The sequence below is a fragment of the Lynx rufus genome, unplaced genomic scaffold (assembly GCF_022079265.1).
Source record: "Lynx rufus isolate CCGP_SWC_20201006 ecotype Redwood Valley unplaced genomic scaffold, mLynRuf1.p SCAF_11, whole genome shotgun sequence".
NCBI classification, from domain to species: domain Eukaryota; kingdom Metazoa; phylum Chordata; class Mammalia; order Carnivora; family Felidae; genus Lynx; species Lynx rufus.
In genome coordinates, this window is record NW_025814825.1 from 66,518,000 (window position 1) to 66,542,720 (window position 24,721).

General features: G+C 44.0%; 1 protein-coding gene across 1 annotated transcript in view; it reads left to right on the forward strand.

Annotated features, from left to right (window-relative positions):
- GLRX3 (glutaredoxin 3) overlaps nt 1-24,060 on the forward strand; it is a 31,699-nt gene extending 7,639 nt beyond the window's left edge. Inside the window, exons 3-11 of the mRNA XM_047073632.1 lie at nt 7,488-7,562; nt 8,307-8,508; nt 13,418-13,590; nt 13,828-13,889; nt 15,953-16,010; nt 17,734-17,786; nt 20,353-20,392; nt 20,487-20,579; nt 23,811-24,060. Coding sequence (XP_046929588.1) covers nt 7,488-7,562; nt 8,307-8,508; nt 13,418-13,590; nt 13,828-13,889; nt 15,953-16,010; nt 17,734-17,786; nt 20,353-20,392; nt 20,487-20,579; nt 23,811-23,861 — 807 coding nt within the window. The 3' untranslated portion in view covers nt 23,862-24,060. The remainder of the gene's footprint in view (nt 1-7,487; nt 7,563-8,306; nt 8,509-13,417; nt 13,591-13,827; nt 13,890-15,952; nt 16,011-17,733; nt 17,787-20,352; nt 20,393-20,486; nt 20,580-23,810) is intronic.
- The last annotated feature ends 661 nt before the right edge of the window (nt 24,061-24,721 follow it).

Here is a 24,721-nt window from a genome sequence, read left to right on the forward strand (position 1 = left end):
CATCTGAATGGTTTATTTAAAGAGACTATAGAATTACTTCTCACATTGGTACCACACTTGGCAGTGAGATTTTAAGTTGTTCACGTGCTTAAGTGTCTCGCCAGGCGTTGGAAGTCCTGGTCTGCTGGGGATGCCTGAACCCTACTGCACCTGCCTCTCGGGGGTAGGGGGTGGCGCTAGGTGGGGCAGTTCTCCCAGGAGTCATTACTTTCTGAAAATTCACTCTGTGGAGTAGTTGGTCTTTAAATGGCAGGGATAACCTGCAGTGGACTTTGTAAGGTAGGTAATTTAATTGGTGAGCAAATAAGAAGTAAAATATTTGAGAGGTCTGTTGGCATTCCCCAGTAAGAGAGGGTGCAGTTCATTTTAAAATAACTGTCTTTTGTTATTGAGAGCTTTTTGAACAGTCTAGGGAAGGGAACTGATGTTCTGCTCTGTGTCTTTTAATTTGATTTCTTAGTTTTTTTTGTTTGTTTTTTGACTGCCAACAGTCTGGCATTTTTGACTTGTGAATTATAGAGATCAGTCCATTTTATAACTTAGATTTCCAAAATCATCATGTAGGTGATCTCAAGCATAATGTTTTTAATACTTAATTTTTTTTCTTTTTTTTTTTTTTACTGTTTGTTTATTTTGAGAGACACACAGAGCATAAGCAGGGGAGGGGCAGATGGAGGGAGACGCAGAATCTGAAGCAGGGTCCAGGCTCCAGGCTCCGAGCTGTCAGCACAGAGCCTGACACGGGGCTGGAACCCATGAACCGTGATATGGTGACCTGAGTCAAAGTTGGACGCTTAACCGACTGAGCCACCCAGGCGCCCCTTTAATACTTTGAGTGTAGAGTTTTGTGACCACCAACAGTTTCTTGTTTTGTAGACAATGGGAAAGTAATACCTGAGAAAAGTTAGCGTACATTTTGGTCCGAATTAGTCTGTGCTCACTGGAACAGGTTGTCGAAAGGCAGGACTCTCACATTTATTGCACGTGAACGAACACCCTCCTTCCGGTACTGATGGGCTGGTGATGAAGTGCACGCACGCTCTTTGGCACCACGTCTATACCCGTGCCTTGCGGTGATTCACTGTTGCGCATTGGCTGCCCCATCTAGCCCGAACCCAAGGCTCTGGGCCCCACAGGAGGTTCGCACACCTCCAAGGCCTTCGAGAAGACATAGGAGTCGCTCTTATTGCCCAAAGTCTTACTGAAAACTTAACATTTGTTCAGAGTAAAATTAAATGGCTAATTAAAATGTTACATGTCCTTGCTTTTCAAAATGTGTAAAGTCAGTTTGTTAGCTCTTTGCCTTTAAATTTTTTAATTTTGTTTCTTTAATTTATTGTTTTTTTAATGTTTTTATTTATTTTTGAGACAGAGAGAGACAGAGCATGAACAGGGGAGGGGCAGAGAGAGAGAGGGAGACACAGAATCCTAAGCAGGCTCCAGGCTCCGAGCTGTCAGCACAGAGCCCGACAGGGGGGGAGGGGGCTCGAACCCACAGACTGTGAGATCATGACCCGAGCCGAAGTCAGACGCTCAACCGACTGAGCCACCCAGGTGCCCCAACTCTTTGCCTTTAAAACGGGAATACACGTTTATTGTTTACTCCCTTGTTTGATAGATAGAATCTTTCAAGGTCTAGGGTGTGGTAGTGGGGTGGGAAGGAGCGAGAACAGCATAAGGCTCCTTGTGATGGTGTAGTTGGGTACCAGTAGTTCTATTCGAGGTCCGAGTCAAATTCATCTTTTTGTAGAGTGGCTGTTCATTTTTTTTAATTTTACGTTTGATTTTATTGTGATTTAAATTATTAATTGAAATATTTTATTCAATTTGTTACATTAAATTTATTATTTTTTTTCTTCAAATGAGAATTGTATATTTTTAAGGTGTGCAACATGATGATTCAAATCAAATCCCTTTTATATGAAGTCTCCCATGTACCCCTGTGGCTTTTTTTTTTTTTTTTCCATCTCCAAACTTAGTCTGTGCCTATGGTTCAACGATTAGAGAATATCTTGTACTTTTGTCTGTTCTGTCATTTAATTCCTGTTTTGTTTGGCTTCTTGAGTAGGTGGTGGGATATTTGAAGTAGAGACCTGTACCTTACCTTGTTTTCATTTTTTTATTGCTTTCCTTTGTGTCATTGGCTTCCATCTCCTATGCCAGCCTCCCCCACCCCTCTTCCAGCTTGGTATTCTGATTCAATTAAGCCGTGGTACTCATTTTACCATATAAGGCACTTTGGTACATAAAATCTCAAAGTCAAGCTTATTGGCCACCTGGTTGGTGAGGTTTTGTACTACTGTATTTCATTTAGTAGTAATCTGATTTGTATAGTTCCTGCTGAACTTGAATTTTACGTTCATTGTAACTTCAGATATGAAGGCAAAGGTATAGGACTTACTTAAATTTGTATTTTTTGATTCTTAAAAAATAGGAATTGTTATAATTTGATTCTTGAATGTGCAAGCATCTTAAAATACAGCTCACAGTTCAGTTTCTAAGGGTCTCTAAAATCAGTATAGATAATTTCTGTGTGGTTATAGAAATGTTCAATTCTAAATGTCTGTTCAGTTAGTATTTGTAAATAGACAATGTAGGGTCATCTCCAGAAGGGTGCCAGCCAGCTGTGTAACTAGGTACCACTTAGCTGAATTCCTGTTTTTCAGTGTCAGAGAATACTGACCAGTTTATTTGGCATCTTAGAGAACGTATGTAGGATTCCACTTCTGGAGAACTCTAAAAATGCCTCTCAGATAATTCAAGTAGAATTGCTAAATCTTTTTTTTTTTTTAATTTTTTTTTTTTTTCCCAACGTTTTTTTATTTATTTTTGGGACAGAGAGAGACAGAGCATGAACGGGGGAGGGGCAGAGAGAGAGGGAGACACAGAATCGGAAACAGGCTCCAGGCTCTGAGCCATCAGCCCAGAGCCCGATGCGGGGCTCGAACTCACGGACCGCGAGATCGTGACCTGGCTGAAGTCGGACGCTTAACCGACTGCGCCACCCAGGCGCCCCTAGAATTGCTAAATCTTAAAAATATCCTAGTTTTTATTTATGCTGTCTTGGTAATTAAAAAAAAATTAACAATTAACAGTTCATTAGCCATTCCTGGGCTACGTTTGGTAAAGTTCTTTTAAAAAGCTATCAAAAACATTAAAGATCTATTTGGACAAGGAATTTTACTTCGAAAGGTTTTCCTTTAATATCACAAGTCACAGAGTTAGACAGAAGCCTCTTTTTGATGTTTAACAAAATATTCCTGAATGTCAGGTTTAATTGTTCTCTCCTCAGCCTTGGGGATCAGTGCCACGCTGGTCAGTGGTCACTCCCGTTGTTGGCTTAGCAGTAGTGACCACCATTTATTCAGTATTGTGTCAAAATTTATTTACCCAACACTTACAGGCCACTACTATGCTAGTCACTGGGGGTACACAACAATAGGGTAATCGGGTAACATTATCAAGGTCATTTCAGAGAATAGTTCTGAAAGGAAAGAAATCGGGTGTGGAAGAAGAGAACCTGGGCTGATGGCTGCTTTATTCCGGTCTGGCTGGAGAGCTGCATCTAGTAAGAGAGCTGGAAAAGGAAAAGGAGCTGTCCTTGGGAGAGCCAGGACAAACTTTTAGGCTGTGGATTAGCAAGTGAGTACTGCTGGAGGGCCTGGCCTGCATATGGGCCACCGGTGGGGCCAGTGAAGGGGGAGAGGGTATGGCAGGAGGCTGGAAGGGGAGGCAACAGCCACATGACCTGTGGGCACTGGTGGAGTTTGGGTTTTATTTTGAGTGCAGTGGAAGTGACACATCAGTTTCTGGTTTTAAGCGCTTACCTGGCTGTCCTGTGGGGAGTGGGTTGAAGTGGCGGAAGGATGCAGACTGGAAGCAAGTACGCACGTTAGGAGGCTATTTCACAGGCCAGGTAAGAGATGCCTTGGACACTGGTGGCAAGGGAGCATCGAAATGACGTCATGGTCTGATTTGGCTTGTATTTTGGAGGGGGAACCCAGAAGACCTGTTAACGGATTGGATGTCGGGTGAGGGAAATGGAGTAATCAAAGTTGTCTTCCTTTTGATTGGATCACTGGCTGGATGAAAGAAGACAGAGATGCCCTGGGGAGGAACAGGCTTGGTGGGAAATGCCTGGTAGAGATCCACATGCAGATGTCAAGTGTGTAGCTTGGAGCTGAGCGGGGAGGTCTGGCCTGGATACAACTTGGGCGTTGTCACCATATTGGTGTTTCTTAGATGAGACCGCTCAGGGAGGATGAGCGTAAATAAGAGAAGTGCACTCAGAACCAAGTCCTGGGATGTGCCAGCCATGGAGAGGTTGGCCAGGTGTGAGGGAAGAAGCCAAAGAGACTGAGTCATGAGAGTTATGGGAAAAACAAAACAAAACATGGAAAGCCAAGTGAAGGGTATCATGAGAAGGTGGGTGCGGTCGTACTAATGATACTGAAAGGTCAGTAACACGATGAACAAAGAGTAACCATTGGCTTTGGTGAAATGGTATCTTGGCGGTGTAGAGAGGAGCTTGGCTCTGGAGCTACACTGCCCTCCTCCACTGCTCACCATTGTTGGAATCTTGGCTGAGTTACCCAACCTCCTTAAATTCCAGTTTCTTCTGTTAGTTAGGTGTAATGACAGCATCTATGATCGTGCAGGTTAAATGGCTCAGTATACAAACTGCACTTAGAACAGTGTCTGGCTTAGATTAATCATAGCTGTCAGCCATTACCATCATAGTGGTCTTTGGTGACCCTCTAGAGAGGGAGTTCCCTACCTCTGCAGTTAACCTTGCTGTGGTAACAGCTCCCTGCCTCTCCTCACCCGACTGCACACGGGAAGGGTCTGAGTTTGAGAGTCATGGTTCAGGAAGTAGATGGTTCCCAACAAAGGCATTCTGTCTGAAATTCCATTCTGGAAACGTTCGTGTTTGGTGAGGGCTAAAGTCATGTATAAATCCTATCTTTGAAATTTAATCTTTCTTTTTGATCGATACAGTAGAAAAAGTTTACCGTAGTATAGTGAAAAAAAGCATAGGTTTTGTAGTCAGTCTTGGGTTTATTTCTCAGCTCTCCTACCCAGTGACTGTGTGTTTTGGGACAAGTTACATCTTTACCTAGCCCCCTGTAAGGTTGAGATGATAATGTACCATACACTTTTCCAGGTGTTAAGTAGTTTAGGCAATTGAATGCAAAGAGCCTGTCGTGGTTTATGGCACCGAGTAGGTTTTCCATGAAAGATAGCTATTATTGACTGCTGTTGGTCTTTTCTGAATGCAGCTCACTTTTCAGTATTTATTTATTTTCTATTTTCATTGATAGAACTGTCATGTTGCTTTACATCCAATAAAAATGTTTCCAGAGAATTTTACTGCTGCAAAGGTTTTAGGGCCTCAGATAACCCTTGATGTTCTGGGAGAATGGCTGTGCCTTTGGTGACAGTCCTGGCCCCTGCTCTGGGAGGATTTGTTTGTCACCACTGCCTTTGTCTTACGAAGAAGATGTCATCTCGCTGGGAGCTATTTTGAGGAGAGGTGCTTGTGGTGATCCTCCTGGCTTTAGGAATTTCAAGAGGATGATTTGCTTCCTAGAAGAATTGTCACTAAGGGAGACCCTTGGAAACCAGCAGGAATATGAGAAGAGGTCAACTTTAAGCAGCACAGAGGAATGTGTTTTTATGATTCCCGATGTTGCCTGTTTTGGTTTGGTTTAAGACCATAGTATCTTGTTTTTGCTGAGTATTGCCCCTTTCTTTTATTAAAAAATTTTTTTTTTAATGTTTGTTTATTTTTGAGAGAGCTAGAGCATGAGTGGGTCAGGGGCAGAGACAGGGAGACACGGAATCAGAAGCAGTCACCAGGCTCCCGGCTCGCAGAGCCCAACGCGGGCTCGAACTCACAGACTGTGAGATCATGACCTGAGACATGTGAGATCATGTATAAATTTACTTTATGTTCAACCTACTGAGCCACCCAGGTGCCCCTTAGTACTGCCCCTTTTTAAAATTTGTGTTATTTTGCTGTTAGAATCCAGTCGTACCAAAGATAGGGATCGTAACTGAGCCTCACCCAGTGCCAGTGTGTGCCGGGCACTCCAGGGGTATTATTTGCAAGAGAAAATAACGAGCTGCCCTAGTCATCGCCTTCTCTGCTGTTATTTGCTTTGAGTGTGCAACTGTATGAAAGAAAACGGCACAGGAGTTTTCAGAACTTTCAGAAAGCGTGTTCTACATAGTGGTCTCCAAATGCTTTGTCTTCTCTCTGTTCATTTTTTTTAGTTTATTGGACAGTTGATGTTGACTTGAAACGTATATAATTTTCACGTTAATACATTTTGAAAGATGAAGGTAATTAAAAATATTTGTCTAAAGGGCGTTTTAAAGAAATAAAGTAGTAAAAGAGCACCCGGGAACGTGTGAGACAGAAGATAGAAACCAAAGACGAATGACTGTGCCTCCCACTTACCGTCCAGGTTCATTTGGATAGCTGGTTGCTGGATTGGGGAAGGCTCTAGATAAGAATAGTGTTTCAAGCCCAGTGGAAACCTTCTCTTCCTGGGAAAATACAGGATATATATCTTTAACTCTTTTAACAGTATAATTTATCAATAAATTTTATTTCCTACAGGTATAATGTGAATTCAGATTTTTATTGGTTTTAAAAAGTTTATATTAAATTGAAAGTCCTGTGAGGGAAGGATACAATATTATGTCTTAGTTTTTCTCAAAGTGTATTGTTTACAAAATCCTGCACATAAATAGCTTACAGGAACTGTGTTCTAATTATTTAGAAATTGAGTTGTGTAAAATTCATATGTCAGGTAACACATCGTGTCTCGTTGAGGGGCCTCAAGGAAATCATCAAGCAGAATGCAGTCGTCTTATTGAAAATGCATTTAAATGTATGAATAGACCCAGAAGTAGATAACCTAGCAAGATCTCTGCCTAGTGTCCGGCAGCCTTGCAGGGGTTAAAAGTAAAATTTATCAGACATCAATAGTTTATTGAAGAAATACTCCTTTTTGCTTCATAATTTGCAGAAGGCTGCAACTGTCAGTCATGATGTACTGCCTCTTGAAATTAGTCAATAGAGCAAACAGCAAGAATTGCTGTGGGCAGAAAATAAGCACTGTAATCATGACATAACTGGGGTCAGTGATTTATGGATTTCAATATAGTAGTAGCTGCATATGATTGAAAATTTACTAGGTCACTAGTGCACCAAAAATTTTATTCACAGCCTCCAGGCATCTTTTGAAATGTGCAACAAAATAAAAACCTCTGAACCTGTTTTGACACTGCGGACTCAGTGGATGACACACCAGCCCAGTGAGTCTCATTTAAATGTAAATGTGTCATAAACTTTTGTACCAGACTCTTTAGAAACATCACCTACTTGAAGGGATGCTGCATGTGAATCTGGTAGACATATTGAAGTCGTAAAAAAGGACCTTTTCATAATCAAGCTTTATATTCTTTTGTTTTTAAAGTTGGAAGCTGAAGCCGTTCCTGAAGTATCTGAAAAATATGAAATTAGTTCTGTTCCCACCTTTCTGTTTTTCAAGGTAAGGATAAGGACGCACAAGAGATCCTGCATCTGTAGTGGGCCAGGGGGCTGAATCTTGGTTCCTTTACCCCTTTCCCTGATCCGTGAACGTGAGACACTCGGTTGTTCCTGGCTTTGCCCCGTCTTCTTGTAGTCTCCTTGTTTGCATTGATGCTAAAGCTCGGCCTGGGGCATCCTGCAGAGGTGATATGGGCCATGTAGAGGACCAGCAACCAGAATTGGAGCTTCTGGACAGCAATTCAGATACTTGGCTCTAGCCGCAAAGTGTCGCCTCCGTTGGGTAGAAGCTGGTTGCTTAGGGCATGTGCCTGGACATAATGGGACATCTGGCCGGTCCTGGTTTGATTAATGACTCTCTTAGGAAGCAGGTGCAAATCTGTGCTTCAGGGCGCCCCTGAGTGTCCCCACAGTTCCTCCAAGTACTGCATTTGTACTTAGTAACAGATTAATCCCCACGAGGGTGGAGGAAATCTTTTCTCTTTAAGGTTGGACTCCGATCTGGTTTGAGTTTGAGGCGTAGCGATGTTTTCCTAGCATGTTCCCAAAAAGGGGATGAAAGAAAACAGTTACATATGTCTGAAATGGAGATGCGTTCCGCCAATTGGTAATCAGAGTTTTAAAAACTCACCTAATAGTAAGTAGTGTTGACCTCTTTAAAAATCAGCTAGAGCTGTGGATTCGTGCTTGTTATAATTTTGGAGCTTTATGCCGCACGTATTTTAAATGACTTTTTTAACTTCAGAATTCTCAGAAAATTGACCGATTAGATGGTGCACACGCCCCAGAGTTGACCAAAAAAGTTCAGCGACACGCATCTAGCGGCTCCTTCCCACCCAGCGGTAACGAGCATCCTAAAGAAGACCTCAACCTGCGCCTGAAGAAACTAACTCATGCTGCCCCTTGCATGTTGTTTATGAAGGGGACTCCTCAGGAGCCCCGCTGTGGTAAGAAGCTGCTTTCACACGGACGCGAGCAGAGTGGGCTCCAGCGGCGTGGGGTGCGGCTGGGTGGGCGTGCTCTGGTCCTGCCACACCGTCCCTCCTTCGCCTGTGTGGAGACAGCTTTAGGAAATCCGGAAGGTCCTAATTCCCGCTGACACTCTGTATTGAGGTGGTGAGAATCTGTTTTGCACCACAGACACAGAGAATTTCAGAACCCAGAGGCTTCTTAGAAGTCATCCAGTTGAAGATTTTTGTTTATGTAGTAAGCACCCAGAGACGGAAAGCCACTCAGCTTACCGGGAGCAGAGTTGGGAGGGCATTGCTGTTGTGTGAATGGGCTTTTGTCTGTTCAGTTCTTTTTGCTGTTAATGGTTTCCTGTCTCTCTTGGTTTCCTGAGTCTCTTTTTATTCACCTTGCCCAGATTGAGTGGTTTAAAAATTTTCAGAATTTTGGTGGTGGTTCTGTGTCTCCCCCGTACTTTGGCCTTCCCTGTTGTCGCACAGGGAACTAGTCGAATTATGCGACTAGTGTTCAACTACTGCTGTCATTTCCAGTTTATAGGTGCTCTTCTTTTCTGTGTATGTATACGCCCACCCACCTACCCACACACACACACACACACACACACACATACACACATACACACATACACACATACACATACATGTATATATACGCTTGTAATTTTCTCCTGAAGTAAGTTTTAGGGTTTATTTGACCCCTCTGGTATTGGGTTTATGTTATTTTCTTTTTACTATGCCTAGTACAACATTATTATGCTTCATAATTGAGCATTTAATGCCTTTTGATGATGCTGTTGAGAATCAGTTTGTTTCAACTATACAGGGGGGAGTTTTTTTCAGATAGGTGGCAGTAAAATTGAGTGTGCTGTTGATAAGATTACTGCATGTCCAGTGTGACTTTATAAAAATAACCTAGCTTCTAGCATAGCTTTAATTGTAAATTCTTCCCTATATGGTTAGCAAATTACATATTAGGTTCTGAAAAAGTCCAGTTTTAAAGATAAAGTTTCATGTTGAGTCCCATCTTAAAACGATAAAAGGCTCCTTTAGCTCTCACTTCTACTTGAAAAATTTCCTTGCTGGCATTTACGTGTCCAAGGATGCTTGCTGTTTAGATGTTGAAAAGCAAACTCTGTCTCTACCAGAGTTAACTCCAGGTAGCAAGAGTCAGTCTCTGTTGTGGTTGTTTGTTTTTAATAGAGGTTGTGGCTGGTTTACTTTCCCCTATCAGGCAGGAGAATCCTTTCTGGTGCTTTCTGTGGTGACCTAATAACAAGGACTTACAACGTGAGTCTGACGGGGTTTGTTCAGTGCCTTCACTGAAATGTGACGAGTAGTGGAACTGGCTGTCACGTGGATGCACCTGAATGACAGGTTCCCACGTAGGAAACCTGCAGTAAAGCCGATACAGTGCTCTCTTCTTTGGGTTCGAACAGGACCGTCCTCTCACTCTTTTCTGAGTGGTGACCTCACCAGATCGGCAGGTGGTAAAACCCGCAGCTTGGGGAAGGTGTGCTGAGGCAGCAGGGGGAAGCACAGTGGCCGGGTGTCACAGCAGGGGGGCTGCAGCCCAGTGGCACCCTTGGTGACGTAGGTACAGGTCAGTGACCCTTTCTGTGCCTTTGGTCCTTCCTTTGGTGGCATTGGGGTTGGAGCCAGTCTTGGGGATCCTTTGCAAATCAGATGTTGTATGATTATTCAAATAAATTAGAATTACCCTGAGGAATAACCATTTTTCTGCTTACCTCTTCATTAGACTTAACTTATAATGCATTTCTAGTCATTTGTATGTTAACTGGCATTTAGAAGAGTGTATAAAAAGCAAGTTAGAGTAAAAAAGAAGCTTTCAAACATTTTGGAACAATCTGAAAAACATAATTACAGACATCTAGATAGTAAGAGATGTAATTGGGGAATTCAAACAAGATTTTTAGATATATGTAATTTAACAGGTACAGTTTCATTTCAAACAAGTACTTGCTTTATTCTTTATAATTTTTATAACTATGTTTTTGACAAGTTTTTCTGTTTCCTGAGGTCTTGATTTGTGTAACAACATGTTTTTGTATCAAATATAGTAAGTAAGTGACGTATGGGAAATAGATCACTTTAGAATGTTGGTATTCTTTAATAAAACGTCTATTCAAGGATCAGTTAGAAGGTGCCTTTCTTGTGCCTGTACCCTGCCACTTCCTTCATTGATGCTCCTCTGGCTCTGTGTCCCCCTTTGTGCGCCCTGCTACACTGACTCTTCATCTCGAAACTGTTCTCTTTCAGGAATGTACTCGACTTTCACCCTCTTCCTTTCTGAGCCCACTTAGTGGAAAATAGGTTTTGCTCTTGTGTTCGCACATCCGAGGTGAGGTACAAGCGGAGCCTCCTCTGTACAAGCAGTGGCCGTCAGTGCTCGCGAACGCCACTGGCTGGTATTTCCATATTTGGAAAGAATTCCCTCGGAAGGCCCTGCTGTCAGTGGCAGCCGGTACTCCCCGTGGGCCCCCTCTGTGGAGTGGAGCTGCGGTGATGTTTGATTAGCCGACCCCACCTTGCTTTCGGGTAATCAGAAAACATGAATGTATAACATTTAAATTTTCTGTCAGGGAAACCTTGAGAGCCATTTCAGGGTCTGCCCTGGAGCCCCGCTTGATCTCAGCCCAGCCCTTTCACACTTTACACCCTGTCTTTGTGGCTCTCAGCTTTGGCTTCTCCCGGCAGAACTGGGTAGTGTGTTAGGAGCTGGACGTGGTGATAGGGTGTCAGTCGTCAAAGAACTGGATTATTCTTACTCTGTGCTCCTCAGGAGGACAGGAAAGAGAGGGCTCTCGTGTTTTAGGCAGATTTTCAAGACATACTGAGATGTACATCTTTTTAGACAGAATGTTAAATCCTTGAACATGCAGGTTAATTAAGTTATTTGGGAATTCTTGTATCCATTTCAGTTAACAAAGCTTTTAGCAAAGCAAAGGGTATTTGAACCACGGGACAGACTTTTCTTCTGCAGCAAAAGTCATCTAACAGGGTTTTCTTTTTAAATCCGACACAAACATTGTAGGTTGAGAAGTGGGCTTTAGGGTTTTATTGTTACTAGATGAAATGTACCAGTCAGGCTTATTGTTCATGCCTTCTGTCATGAGTAGAAATGACTGCAGACAGAAACGGTGGTTCTGTGACAGCTAAGTGGTTCTTCTACTTTTAAATATTTGTATTGCGTGCATACGTTTTTCTTAAAAGTGTGTAAATATTTTGTTATTGGGATGAAGCCTTCTCACTGTTTTATCCTTAAGCATAACATTTCCAGTCTGCTCCTTTAACCCTTAAAAACTGAACATTCCCCATCAGTCTTTCTAGTCTGCATGTAATTGCCTAAAGCTAAAAGAAAGCTTTTCCTCAGCCAGTTACAGTAGAAATGAGTTAATATATTGGCAACAGAATAACCATCAGCAATCAGCCGTTAGCTGTTTACTAATGAACTCCCAGATGAGCGAAAAAAATTTCAGAATCAGTGTTTTACTTCAGGCTGTACATGAACTTAACACTTCAGTTGTAGGGAAAGCAACTTATATGCCGTACAAATACCAGTGCTTCATCTCAGTAAACTGTAGATTTGAAAATTGTTTGGAGCTCAGTAGTACATCCCCGTTTTCGTAGTAAAAGTGCTTTTGGAGGACACCAGGTGAAGCCTGTTCTTGCAATTAATCTTACACTGAATTTTATGATTTGATTTTATTTAAAAATACTTGCCGATGCTGTGAAATCCTATAGGAATTTTGCACCTGAAGAACAGGTCATTTTCCAGTGAATTATGACTGTTTGAAAAGAAGGATGGTGTGTGAAAAGAGTAAAGTGGTACAAAGTATTGAAAAACAATTGGGAAGAATTAGCTTATGGAAAGAAAAATATCCTCTTTTCAGACAAGACGAATAGATTTATAAAAGACTGGTATTCACACTCTTATTCTTCAGTACTAATGTCATAATAAGAAAATGATGTCAAAAAAGTACAGGACAGAAATGTGTCACAAAAGTATAATAAAATCATGGAACAAAGATTGTCACTATGGTGCAGTAAAAAAAAAAAAAAAAAAAAAAAATCACATTACATACTTTGGGGAATGTAAATAGTTTTCAAAAGGAGACTGTCAGGTAACAGCACCAGATGAGAAAGACGCTGTCAGCCTGTTGACAGTTCCTATGTAACAACACCAAAGACAGCTTTGAAACTCAGTGTATCCAGTGTCCACTAACAGAACACATTCCTCCTCGACCTAGATAATTTATTCTGTTAAAGATCATATAGGCTGAGAGCTCCTGAAATGGACACTCAGGAAGTACTTCCAGAGCAACAGAAACCAAACGGCTGGGATTCAGTATGCTCACGGAGTGGTTAAAAATGACTGTTGTGATTTTTTCCCCCATCCAGTGTTCATTCTCATAGACTCACAGACCGCAGGGCTGGGAGGGACCGTGGAGGCATCCGAATCCGTCCCCTGATCGATGGGGATGTGCGGGAAGGTGGGGTGGCCATCCAGGGCTCAACTGTTTGTCTCCTTGGTGGGTGGGGCAGGTTCTGGGGCTTTCTGGCCAGCCTTATTTCTCCTACAACAAAATCATGCCTAATACTGAAGAGGAACATTGATAAAGAGAGACTTTTTAAAAAATTCACAAATGTGTTAAACTCTAAGCCCCACTTGAACACGTGGTTTACTTCAAGGTCAGATAAGGGGCTGTTGGAATTTGTTTTCTCTTTCCATGCTGTATAGCCATGCTAATTAAATCACGGGTGAGATTGAGGCAGACATCTTTGTTCAGTAGCTAATGTGTGTTGTGAATTAATTTAAAATCATGTGTAAGAGAGAAGCTAAGTTCTTTATTTTCTTTTTCTTATGCAGGTTTCAGCAAGCAGATGGTGGAAATCCTTCACAAACACAATATTCAGTTTAGCAGTTTTGACATCTTCTCAGATGAAGAAGTTCGTCAGGGCCTCAAAACCTACTCCAACTGGCCTACCTATCCCCAGCTCTATGTGTCTGGGGAGCTCATAGGAGGACTTGATATAATCAAGGTTAGAACTGAGAAGTCTGTACCTTGTAAAGAATTTTCATGTAGAGCACACTTTTGTAAGTGCTGTAATAAATGTAAAGTAGGAATTTCTTAAGAATCTCTACATTTACGAATATGAATCTGGAGTATATGCAAAGTATTTCTGATGAGATGGTTGATTGATATTCTGTGTCAGGGTACGACCAAGGTGAGTTGCTTTGTAGTGAACGTTTCTTAAACTTACACGTGTTTATTTCAGGAGCTGGAAGCATCTGACGAACTAGATACAATTTGCCCCAAAGCTCCCAAATTAGAAGAAAGGTAAGTGTTTAAAAGTGTCAAATAGTCTACCATTTATTACTTTAAAAATATTTCCTAATTCTTGGTTTTTGCATTGCTCTTTCCATATAGAAACGAGGGATTTGTTTTCGTGTGCCGAGGTCATAAGAGTGTTGTTTGCAGTCAGACTAGTCATGCGAACTTGGGAAGGTCTCATTTGCACTGGAGAAATTTTTGTGCCAATTTAATGAGCATGTGGAGGATATTCTTCGTTTTTATAGAACGGAATGTCATTGTCTCGGTGGAATGACTAAGTTTTACTTACTTCTGCATCTCGGAGCCAGGCTCCAGCGGTCCCGGTGTTCAGCCTTCAGTAACAGCCCCTCCTCTCAGCGTCATCCGGACGCGGGCTGTGAAGAGTGCCCAGTGTGAGGAGCGAGGGCTGCGCATGTGGTACCCGCGTAAACACTTTGGGGGCCTCACGCTGCCTTTCTAACCATGATAACTTAAAATTCAAGGAGATTTGGAGCTGTAAAAATTGGTCTTTGTTTTATGAAGGATCTCAATCAGCTTTTAAAGATCTTATCTTATGGAAATTTTGGACTTTGGCCTGTAGGGAGACTTACAGGGATTTTTATTGTAATAAATTTGAATTAATGTAGAGGTTTAAAGAAGAATTTATTTTGAAATACATCCGTGTATCAGCCGTTCGTAGTTGGGGCTTGAGTCTGTAAGGCGAAACCTCCTCTTGTAGTTTTCTTGCCATTCAGCATTTTGAGATAAAAGTGTTTAATAGTAAGCACCTCATTTATCTGTCCTTGATTAATAAATAGCGTCCCATATGTGTCAAACTGACCTTTAAGTGCCACACTTTCTCAAATGATTTAGACCCTTTGCTGCCTTTTTGGTAGGACAGTGAGTCTCCTAGTGCCTTTGTTGACTCTGGGTCCCCAGTTGTGTTCTTTGCTGAATAACCTGGGTGGCTCACGAAGGCGAAGTGGCCTCAGAAACCTGCTGTGCTTTGTATGCGCTAGTATCTGCCTTCATTCTGTCTTGCTGCTGTTTATGTCCTCGTCTTCGTCACACCTTCTGTCTCGTTTCCTAATGTGCTGTGTCTATGTTTCCTGTGGCCTCAGACTCGATAGCTGGAGTTACATAGAGATTTCTGTAGAGATACACTTGTATTTTGAGTAATCACTTGAAGTGCTCCTGGCTCCTGAGTTCCTGGCTCTGGCGACGTCTCTGTGAGTCAGACGGAAGCGCTTGTTCTGGTTTCCTGGGCCCAGATAGTTGGGTCGCTGCAGGTGACGGCGATCAGCACCATATTCTTTATTTCTGAGTTTTTCTGAGAATCGGCCCATCGTACTCTACCGGAAGTGTACGTGACGAAGCTCTGAGCATGATTTGGGTGTTTTGTTTGTGATCACTTTGTTCTCTGAGGAGGTGTTGAGCTGTGAGTGACCCAGAGCACCGGTGGGAGGAGGATCCGGTGACGTGACCACCACAGGTTGTCCTGACGCTGACTGTCCTGGGATTTGTGACTGACCCTTAGGCGGCACGCAGACGGCTGCCGCTCCTGACAGCAAGTGGGGGATGGCCTTTGGAAGATCGTACAAAGTGTGAAACGCAAAGTTAAGACAGGGGCGTTTGATGTGAGCAGCTGGCGTTCCGGCACTTAGCACCTCGCGTTCCCTCCGTGACCTTGTGAACGTCGGGGAGTGTGGGGCCGTGTGCCGCCTCGTGGCGGAGAAGGGAGCCCACAAGATGTAGTTCTGGAAATTGTGGGTGGGCTCAGTGTACAGGCCCCTTCCTGAACAATTCTTTACTGAATTGGCTATTATTATTTTTTTAGTGCTGTGAGTTGATGGGCTTGAATTGCAACTCGAAGGAACATTCGTTGCCTTAAAAGCCATATTGTGTTTTATGGTGGCTCAGGGAGAGAATGAAATAAAGGAAAATGTCAATGCATTTGCTTGTTTAATACCACTCAAAGCTGTGAACTGTCATCCTGCTATCCCTCAAATATGCATGTTACTCCTGAAGCGGAGCAAAAGTGGTGTTTAATAATTGAGCTGAGCCATTTTATATCAATTTTCTCTCTTCAGGCTCAAAGTACTGACAAATAAAGCTTCTGTGATGCTCTTTATGAAAGGAAACAAACAGGTAAAGAACTCAAAAATGGTTTTATTTGTAATTTCTTTTGATGCTAACATCTGCAACTAGGGGACGCTTAAATCTTTTCTCCTGGCTGTGGCTAATGAAGCTATAGTGGCATCAGGAAGTTATCCAGGCCTTAATTGGTGCTTATGGAGATCAAACAAAGTAATCCACATCTTGCCTGACTTCATAACATCAACATCTCAGCGGGGTGCATTTCTCTTTGCTGCCAAACTTGGTCAACACTGTTCACCCTCTCCTGGTTCTGTTAGTTGCTGTCCCGTCCCGACTTGAGTCCCTGGGCTCGTGTAGTGAGCAGTTTGGTCCACACGCGTCCCGGGCACAGGGAGCCTTGTCGCTGCCGGGGGCACCGGTTTGATGACTGAGTGAAAGTTTGGCAGTTCTTACTTGTAATGGGGTGGTTCCTGGAGCTTGCTGGATGAAGGAGCATACTGGTTGTGCATCGTTTTGAGGACCAAGTTAGATAAGAGCACTCCCACCGGCAGCTTGAGCAAAGCTGATTATCATTTGTATTTGGGCTAGAACGGAGATCTCCAGAAACCAGGCTTCCTTTATTCTCAGCCAGTGACAGAGGTAGGCAGGTGGGACAGAGTCTGGCTCGTGGCCCAGGGGAGGAGGTGAAAGCCCTGGGAGGCGAGGCTGGTGGAACGGAGGGGGACGGCAGTCGTCTCTTCTGTCGCCCCGGGCTGCTTGCTTCACCTCCCAGGGCCTCACGGCCCCTTGTGCGAGTGTTCAGTGTGCTTCCCGGAGAACGAGGTTGTGATAGCGAGTGTGAAAGTTAACATAACTAATACAGTAAAACCAGCTAGTTAACATAAGTCGTCAGCGTAACTGTTACAGTGTAAGCAGTAACCGGGAAAATGGTAATATATGTCTCAGCATGCTGAGATCACAGATCAGGACCTAGATTCTTTGACTGTTTCACTAATTTTATTAAAACAAAATAGAGGAAGTTAATAATTCCCAGTAGTGATAAAGTCATCTTTTTATATCTTCTTGGTGATTGTTTAAAGCAGGTTTTTATTCTCAAAAGAGTTTGTTTCTGGAAGTCAGCAAGTATTCATACATCTTGGGAGCAGAGTTACTTGCGCTGTTGAGAAATGCATGTGGTGCCGAGTCTTCCCTCCAGGATCGCTAGGATTTGGGACCTGGCGGCCTGACAGAACCGTGTAGCCCTTCCATAACCTCAGAGAAGCCTGGCACTCTGTGACTCTGTGACGTAAAGATACGTTTTAAAAACTGGGGAGTAAAAGTCCAGTTGGGAACAGGCAGGCGATGATCCCGCTCAGTGCAGAAAGGTTAGGTGAGGCGAGGTCATCTGAGAGCGAGTGGAGAAGGAACTCGAGTCTTGGTAGAGCGGCAAGGTTCCCCTCTGAGGACCGTGTCACCACAAAGACTGTCAGGTTCCAGGACACGTGTCATCCCCGGTGGGTAGAGCCTGAAGGAAGTCTGTGGGCTGAGAGTCCAGGGTGATGTCTGGATGGGTCAGGACTTGAAAGGGGGGTGGGTGGGGATTGGTGGCCTCCTGAAATCCCAGCTGACCCACTGCTCTGTGATGCCAGAGGCACTGGGAGGCTCATCACTAGAGTGCGCTGTGCCCACTGTGTCCCAGGGACAGGGCGTCCACAGGACCAGGCTAGTGGGCTGAGTAGGAAATGTAATCCATCTTTACATGTGTGTGTGTTTTTTTCCCCCCTTCTAAATTTAGGAAGCAAAATGTGGATTCAGCAAACAGATTCTGGAGATACTGAATAGTACCGGGTAGGTAAATCTTGTCTTCAAATGGTGTGTTAAAGAAACTTCAATTATCCGTAGTGCCACTGATGCCTTTCGGTTGCTGTGGCTCTATCTGTGTATGTTTATCTATTTGTTTTGGCTGTGGTGCTTTGTGAATGCTTTAACTTAGACCACAAGAGGATTTTTTGGACAGTGTCCACTGATTGGTAACATAAAGGAGCTTCTTAGGCAATTACTGGAATAACTATTTGTCTGCTTTCCCAGAGGAAAGTTAATAACTGAGTTCTTGAACACGCACAAAGATATTTTAGGGAAATGTATTAGAGGTTTTTAATTTCCTTAAAAACGATTCTAGTTTTCAACATTTTATCAAATGCATGGGGCCCATGTACAGGTCATTCTGTGCATCTCAGAAGCAGGGTGAGTTGAAGGCTGTGTCCATGCTTTTGATCTGCTCAGTGGTAAGAAGATTGCAGCTGATTTTTTTCTGATTAAAAACAAACCACTTGTTTGGAGATACTTCGCCCATATTCGGTAGAGTTTATCAAATGTATTTGCTTATTATTATTATCATTTTACTTATTTCACAACACTTTCTTTTTAATGTTCTTACTGTGCTAGCCATAGCTTGCTTTATTTAGTTTTTAAGTAAATTTTTTAGCCATAGCTTTAAAGAGATTAACCATTTCTTTGAAGTCGTGGGGAAGGTAATCTTTTGAAATATTTAGACATGCGTGGGCATGGTTGAAAGTAGTCAGTTGAGTAGCACAGGTTAAATACAACTCTGGGGACATGAAAAGCAAAGATTGATTTCTTCAAGTGATGGTGACATTTTACAGAGGAGAGTCATAAAGAGTCTTTTGTCATATGGTCTCTAGCCAGACCTTCCTCACCCTGCCCGAGGACAGAGCAGAGGCTGGCTTGCTTTTGGTCATCAGTTTTTATGGCCCCGTTCTCTGTCTTCTGTCACAGCTCCCCGGTGTGACACGCTCAGTCCACCTGTCTCTAGTGACAGCGTGTCCCCTCAGGGCGTACCTCCACGAGGCCATGAGGCCAGGGCACAGGAGCATCGGGCCGTCTCAGCTCGTATGTTTGGTGGAGAGTCGCCCAATACCTGTCTAATCCTGTTTGGATTTGCAAGTACCTGCTCCCCAGAACAGAGGGGCTTCTTTGGAGACAAAGCGCTCCCAGCTGCAGACTTGCTGACGCAGTCGGCTCTGCGGTGAGCGGGGCCGTGGGGACCTTTGCCGCTCTTCACCTTGAACAGACCGTCCTCTTCCTGAGAGCTGTCAGTTTGTGGAGAAAGCTCTGGCTTTTTATTCCTTCCCTCCGTTCTTACACTCCTCTTCGCCTTCTCTGCCCAAAGACACACGCCTCGAGGGGCCGTGTACCGAGCATACACGGAGGTATGGAGGTACTCTGTGCACAGAACTTTCAGGAGATGCATTGGCTGTCGTGACTGCACACACACCTGCACGTGTGTGGACCTGTAACTCGCGCTTATCGTACTGTTCAGACTAGGAGATCTGCCTCCTTTAGTTCAACCTGAAGGGAAACTTACATTGGGTCTTTTTTTTTTTTTTTTTTTTAATCTTCTCTTGCTTTCAGACAGTCCTGTTGTTGGTACTTGGTGCTGATTTATCCTGTCATCTTGTTTTTTTGACTGTTTTCTGCACCATGAACAGTTTTCTTGGGAACTTGTTTACTGAGTGAGATTTCCCTGTGAAGGTGGTTTTGGTTTTATGGAACCCGAAATTTATCTTTTATATGTGGCGTTTTCTTTGGCCGGTTTGTGGGACTGCACGTATCTCCGCAGTCTCCCTGCAGGAATTCAGTCCCACATTCATACCGATTCCTTGGCCACCAAACAGTGAAGTCCTTCTGAGTAGATATGGCTGGATTTCCATGCAGTGATTTTTCATTCATTATAACAAGTAGAGTTCATTGTACAGCACGAATCCACACCACTCTCACTGGTTTGTGCGTATTGAAAACAGCATGTGTGTTCTGAAATAAGTTCGCTTTCACGTGGGAAGGCACACCTCCGTAAGGTGGCGTCTGTTGGCAGCGTCGTTGCCCTGGGCAGTGAGCGTCCGGCCCAGCCCTGGTGTCTGCGAGCGGTCAGACGTCAGAGCTGCTGCCCGCTCCCTGAGCAGCTTCCAGGACATCAGAAGCGGCGGCTCCGGGGGTGAGGGCTGGGAACAGAGTGTTAAGGACAGACTCGTGTAAACTTGGGGTACAGGTCTAACCTGGGGTTGGCACACGGCCACACCCACTCCTGTCTGCCCTGTGTGGTTGCTTCTGTGTGGTGCAGAGACTAGCCTCCAGGGCCTGCGTGTTCATGGCCTTGCCCTTTCAGAAAAAGTGTGCTGACCCCTGTCTAATCCAGTATTGTCTAGAGAAAAGTCCAGATGAATTTGTACCTACCTGACAGATTGAGAGAAGTAAAGTCATTTCCATTTTTTATAGTGAATGTCATTAGCAACGAAACAATTTACTTTTCCTGACTGTTTTTTAAAACACCAAGTAGGCTTTATAATTTTTGTTTAATACAGCTATTTCCTGTTAAAATGTTCTCTCCTTTTTGTAGTGTTGAATATGAGACATTTGACATATTGGAGGATGAAGAAGTAAGTTCTGGGTTTTATGTTTCTCATCCTTTGCGTTTAGTTTTACTCATTAGGGTCTAATAGTAAGGTTTCAGAGCTTCTCTTGTTTCCGTAGGTTCGGCAGGGGTTAAAAACTTTCTCGAATTGGCCCACGTATCCTCAGCTGTATGTGAAAGGGGAACTTGTTGGAGGTCTGGATATTGTTAAGGTAAGGTTGGAGTTCATTTGGCATCCTAAAGATGGGAAATGTTGGCATGTTTGAAAATTACAATTTCATATTGAACAGAAACTTTGGAGCTTCCCTGACTCCTTTCCTTCCTGGCCTCCTGTCCAGTCACTTCTGGCTCACTTTTGATTACCATTTCTTTTAAAAGATTTTTTTATTTCTATTTTTTTATTTACTTTTACTTTTTACATGTGTGTTTTTGAGAGAGAAAGCACGAGTGGGGGAGGGGCAGAGAGAGGGGGATAGAGAATCCCAGCAGACTCCATGCTGTCAGCACAGAGCCCCATGCAGGGCTCCAAGTCACGAACCACGAGATCATGACCCGAGCTCAAGTCGGACGCTCAACTGACTGAGCCACCCAGGCACTCGCCCCGTGTTACCATTTCTGTGTCCCTAGTACCTTGTCCTCCCACTGTCCCTGTTGGATCAGGCTGTGCTCACCCGTCCCCTGAGCCAGCCAAATCATCCCCCTGCTGTGGGGCCTTCTGCCTCCCCGGGTCTTCTGCACAACCTCCTTCCTCTCCCGAAGAGCTTCCGGCCAAGGCCAGAACTGTAACTTGGCCTTCCAGGATGCTCTGATTATGGCCAAGCTCGAAATGTGATTTTTACTCCCACGCTACTAAGTCTGATGGAACTGTCTTCCATGTTTTTAGCCTTTCTTTCCTCGTCCCCCCTCTGCTTTGGATATCTTGTGTTCCGTGCCCTTCAGGACCCTTGTTGTCTATGAATTGTGTATAGATTCTTGAAGCCAGAAATATTTCGCTCCCGTTCCTGAAGTTCTTCTGTCCTTTTATATTTACATTGTATTGTGTTTTTGTGTTATTTTGCCTTACATGCACTGGGGTGATGGAGTGAAGAGCGCCGGGCCACGGGCAGGAGGCCTGACACCCAGTGCTGCCTGGTCCTGTCAGCTGTGTGACAGACCCGAGGCCCCTGACCCCGGCTTCCTAACAGAACTGTGCGAGGCTGCTGTGGGCCTTCCCCACGTCCAGCTTGGCCTCAGCCGCTAGGAGATCGGTTAGCTCTGTCAGATCGTAAGCATGTTTAGAAACGATACCTTTTCTTATACACCCTTGACATCTTTGACCATTAATTTACTTGTTCAGTTTGCTTTAAGGAAACCCTCCGCGAATGCTCAGTGGGCAGGACTTTTCTTGGGGCGCTTACACCTGATAGCACCTGTGTGTGCCACACGCTGTTTCTTAGCCTGGTCCCGCAGGGACGCTGCAGTGCTAACCCCCCGGCAGCAGCACTGCTCCTAGTTAGGTTTTAAAATAAGTTTTAACTCCTACTTTGGTCTTGTCGGGAGGACTCGAGCCCAGCGCTGAGGGACATCAGCTCTGTGGGCCCGGACGTGTGGTGAACACGGGGCAGGGGTGCCGTCTGCTGTGGTTTCACCCACACCAGTCTTGTCTGCTGCGGAGTGCTGTTTGACATGGCGCTTCCGAAGGCAGCGAGTGAGGCATTTTTACTAGTAAAGTGTCTCATTCCTGGAGGAGAAGAACAGGCTTAACATAGTAGCTCTTGAATAGCCCTGAAGCAACAAAAATAGATCTGCATTTGTTATGTTATATATGTGTCTTATTTTTTTAAGACACAGTCTTCAAACCCAAATACTCCTGAGCCTGTTCTTGTCTGAATGTTTTATAGCCCGTACCTTAGCCATTGCTAACTCTTGGGAAGATAACAATCGATGTGTCTCGTTTAACTCTAAAGCCGAGCTGTGCGGGCAACTTCGTTTTAGGTGTAAAACAGGATGTTACAGGACTCTTGATGTTCACCTGCTAAAAAGACACATCTGGACCTTTGTGATATTGGTAACATTTTCTCCCGAGAAGGTAACTGGGAACGGTTCTTAGGTTGCCATTTTAGTCCGTTTCCCACAGAGCACGGTTCTTCTGTCTTTAGTTCAGCGGAAACATCATAGTTGCCGGGTGGGTTAATTCTGGCTGGCCTTTAAGAGCACTGAGTGCTTTTTGCTGTTGAATGGTTAGATAAAGAACTTACCCGGTAATTCAATGACTCAGTCAATCTAGTGTCTCGAGAAAAATAGCAACTAATTAGCACATATTCAGTGAGGTCATGTTATCACTACTGCAGAATGTTTGTTTACAGAGGGAATATTTAGATAAGGTCGGCGCACATTAGTGGTGGTGATGATGGCGATCCCGGTGTGCCAGGCAGGCTGCCTTAGTGCTTAGGCCGTCCTCACAGCATCCTGAGTTCCTTGTCCTCAGTCGTCAGATGAGGGGACACGGATGAGAAGTTAGGTAATCTGCATGTGATGTCACAACTCGTGAGTCCTTGAGTCCAGATTCCACCTGCAGGCTTCTGGGCCTCTCCATGAGCAGCATGGCCTCCTGCCCTCCAGGTCATGTGCTCAGAAAAGTCCTGCCTGGTCCTTTAGTGCAGTAGGATGTGTGCTTGTTAATGAGTTAATGTTGGAAGATCCCAGAACATCACTGAGAGTTGTCTGAGTTTATATGACAGAATCACACCTGATGGGGTTTAACCAGAGATGAAGTCACATGGAATTTAGCGCGTGTGTGTGTGTGTGTGTGTTTTAAGTAGGCACCATGCCCAACGTGGGGCTTGAATTTACCATCCTGAGATTGAGAGTCGCATGCTCTACCGACTGAGCCAGCAAGGTGCCCTGATTTTTGTGGTTTTATTGATGGATGTTCATGCTGCTTAGTAATAACCTGCAAATTTACATCAGATTAAATGTTTGTCTTAAACTAGAAAATCTCATTCATCATTTATTGTCACATTTTAAATTTGATGGCTGTGTTCCAGATTTTAAATCTGCAAGATAGCACACAACATTTCTGGATTTGTATGTCTTTTTAGTGTTTTTTGGCCTCTACATGTACACTTTTACGCTCGTAGTACTGCGGCCTTTCCAGGCTGGGTTGAAACAGCGAAGCCTGTGTACCACCCGTGGGGCTATGGGTGTTTTGCTCTAATTGCTGTGTTTGTCAATGCTGATCAATCTGTTGGTTTTGGAATGCCTTTTAAAACCTCAGTTCTGTAATCTGATAGTGTTTATGGCATAATAGTTAGTTTCAGCGTGTTGGTGAGCTAGAGTTTTAATCCAGTGAAGTGTTTCTTCTGGTCTCTGATAACGGATGCAACCTGTGATTGTTCTTCAGACGTTTCCATTTTTCATCTGTCCGCATACATGTTGTTTTTGCTTTCTGTTTTCGTCGTTAGGAACTGAAAGACAACGGTGAGCTGCTACCAGTACTGAAAGGAGAGAACTAGAGGCTTGTACGCTCAGCGCCTGACTGTTGCGGGAACCACTTGGTCACAACTCCGTGCTCAGAGGTGGGCGAGGGGCAGAGACTGCGCCTCACCCCGTTACGCTCTGTGTATTTCACAAGCTTGTGCTAAATACGTGTATGTGTTGTTTTGTTTTTTCCACCAAACAATGCAATAAACATCTTCAAAATCCAATTAAAAATACTTGTGTAAAGAAGGTGTGTTTTTACGATGATGTTAAACATGTAGTAATTAGCCTGCTTTAAATTTCTTTTTCGAAATACACGGGCACCTTGTCGCAGTTCAGAAACGGCAGGTTTCAGGAAATTCAGAACTGTGAAGCTGTCTGAAATCCACACTAATACTTAGAACAGCTCATAGACCAAACCAGTGGCTCCCCTCAATGGCCAAAGATCTCTTTACAGCTTGGAAAAATTCAACTGAAAATTTTCCTCTGACAGCATCCCTGTGTGAGGCGCTGGTGAGATCGCACAGGCTGTGTAGGGCTCTGCAGACGTGGAGACTCGTTTCAGCCAGCGCCGGCGGTGTGTTAGCGGGCGGCGGGCCAGAGGAAAGTGATTTCTCGTGAGCGCGTTGCCCTCACGTGCTCCAGGACAAGGAGAAGAACGGGGTGGGCCGGGGGATGACAGTCGTCAGTTTGTGTTAAGCACCACAGTTTATTTTAGTCATTATGCTGAAAGCATTGATTTAGCCCTTAAATAGGCTGAGAACATCCTGAGGTCCATGAAAATGTCAACAGTTTTGATCCTGACTCTCACATATTTAAAAAATAGTTGCTCTGTTAGGCCTTTGTTGGGCGTGCCTCAAACAGGTGGCTGAATTCACCTCCTGGGTTTGTAGAT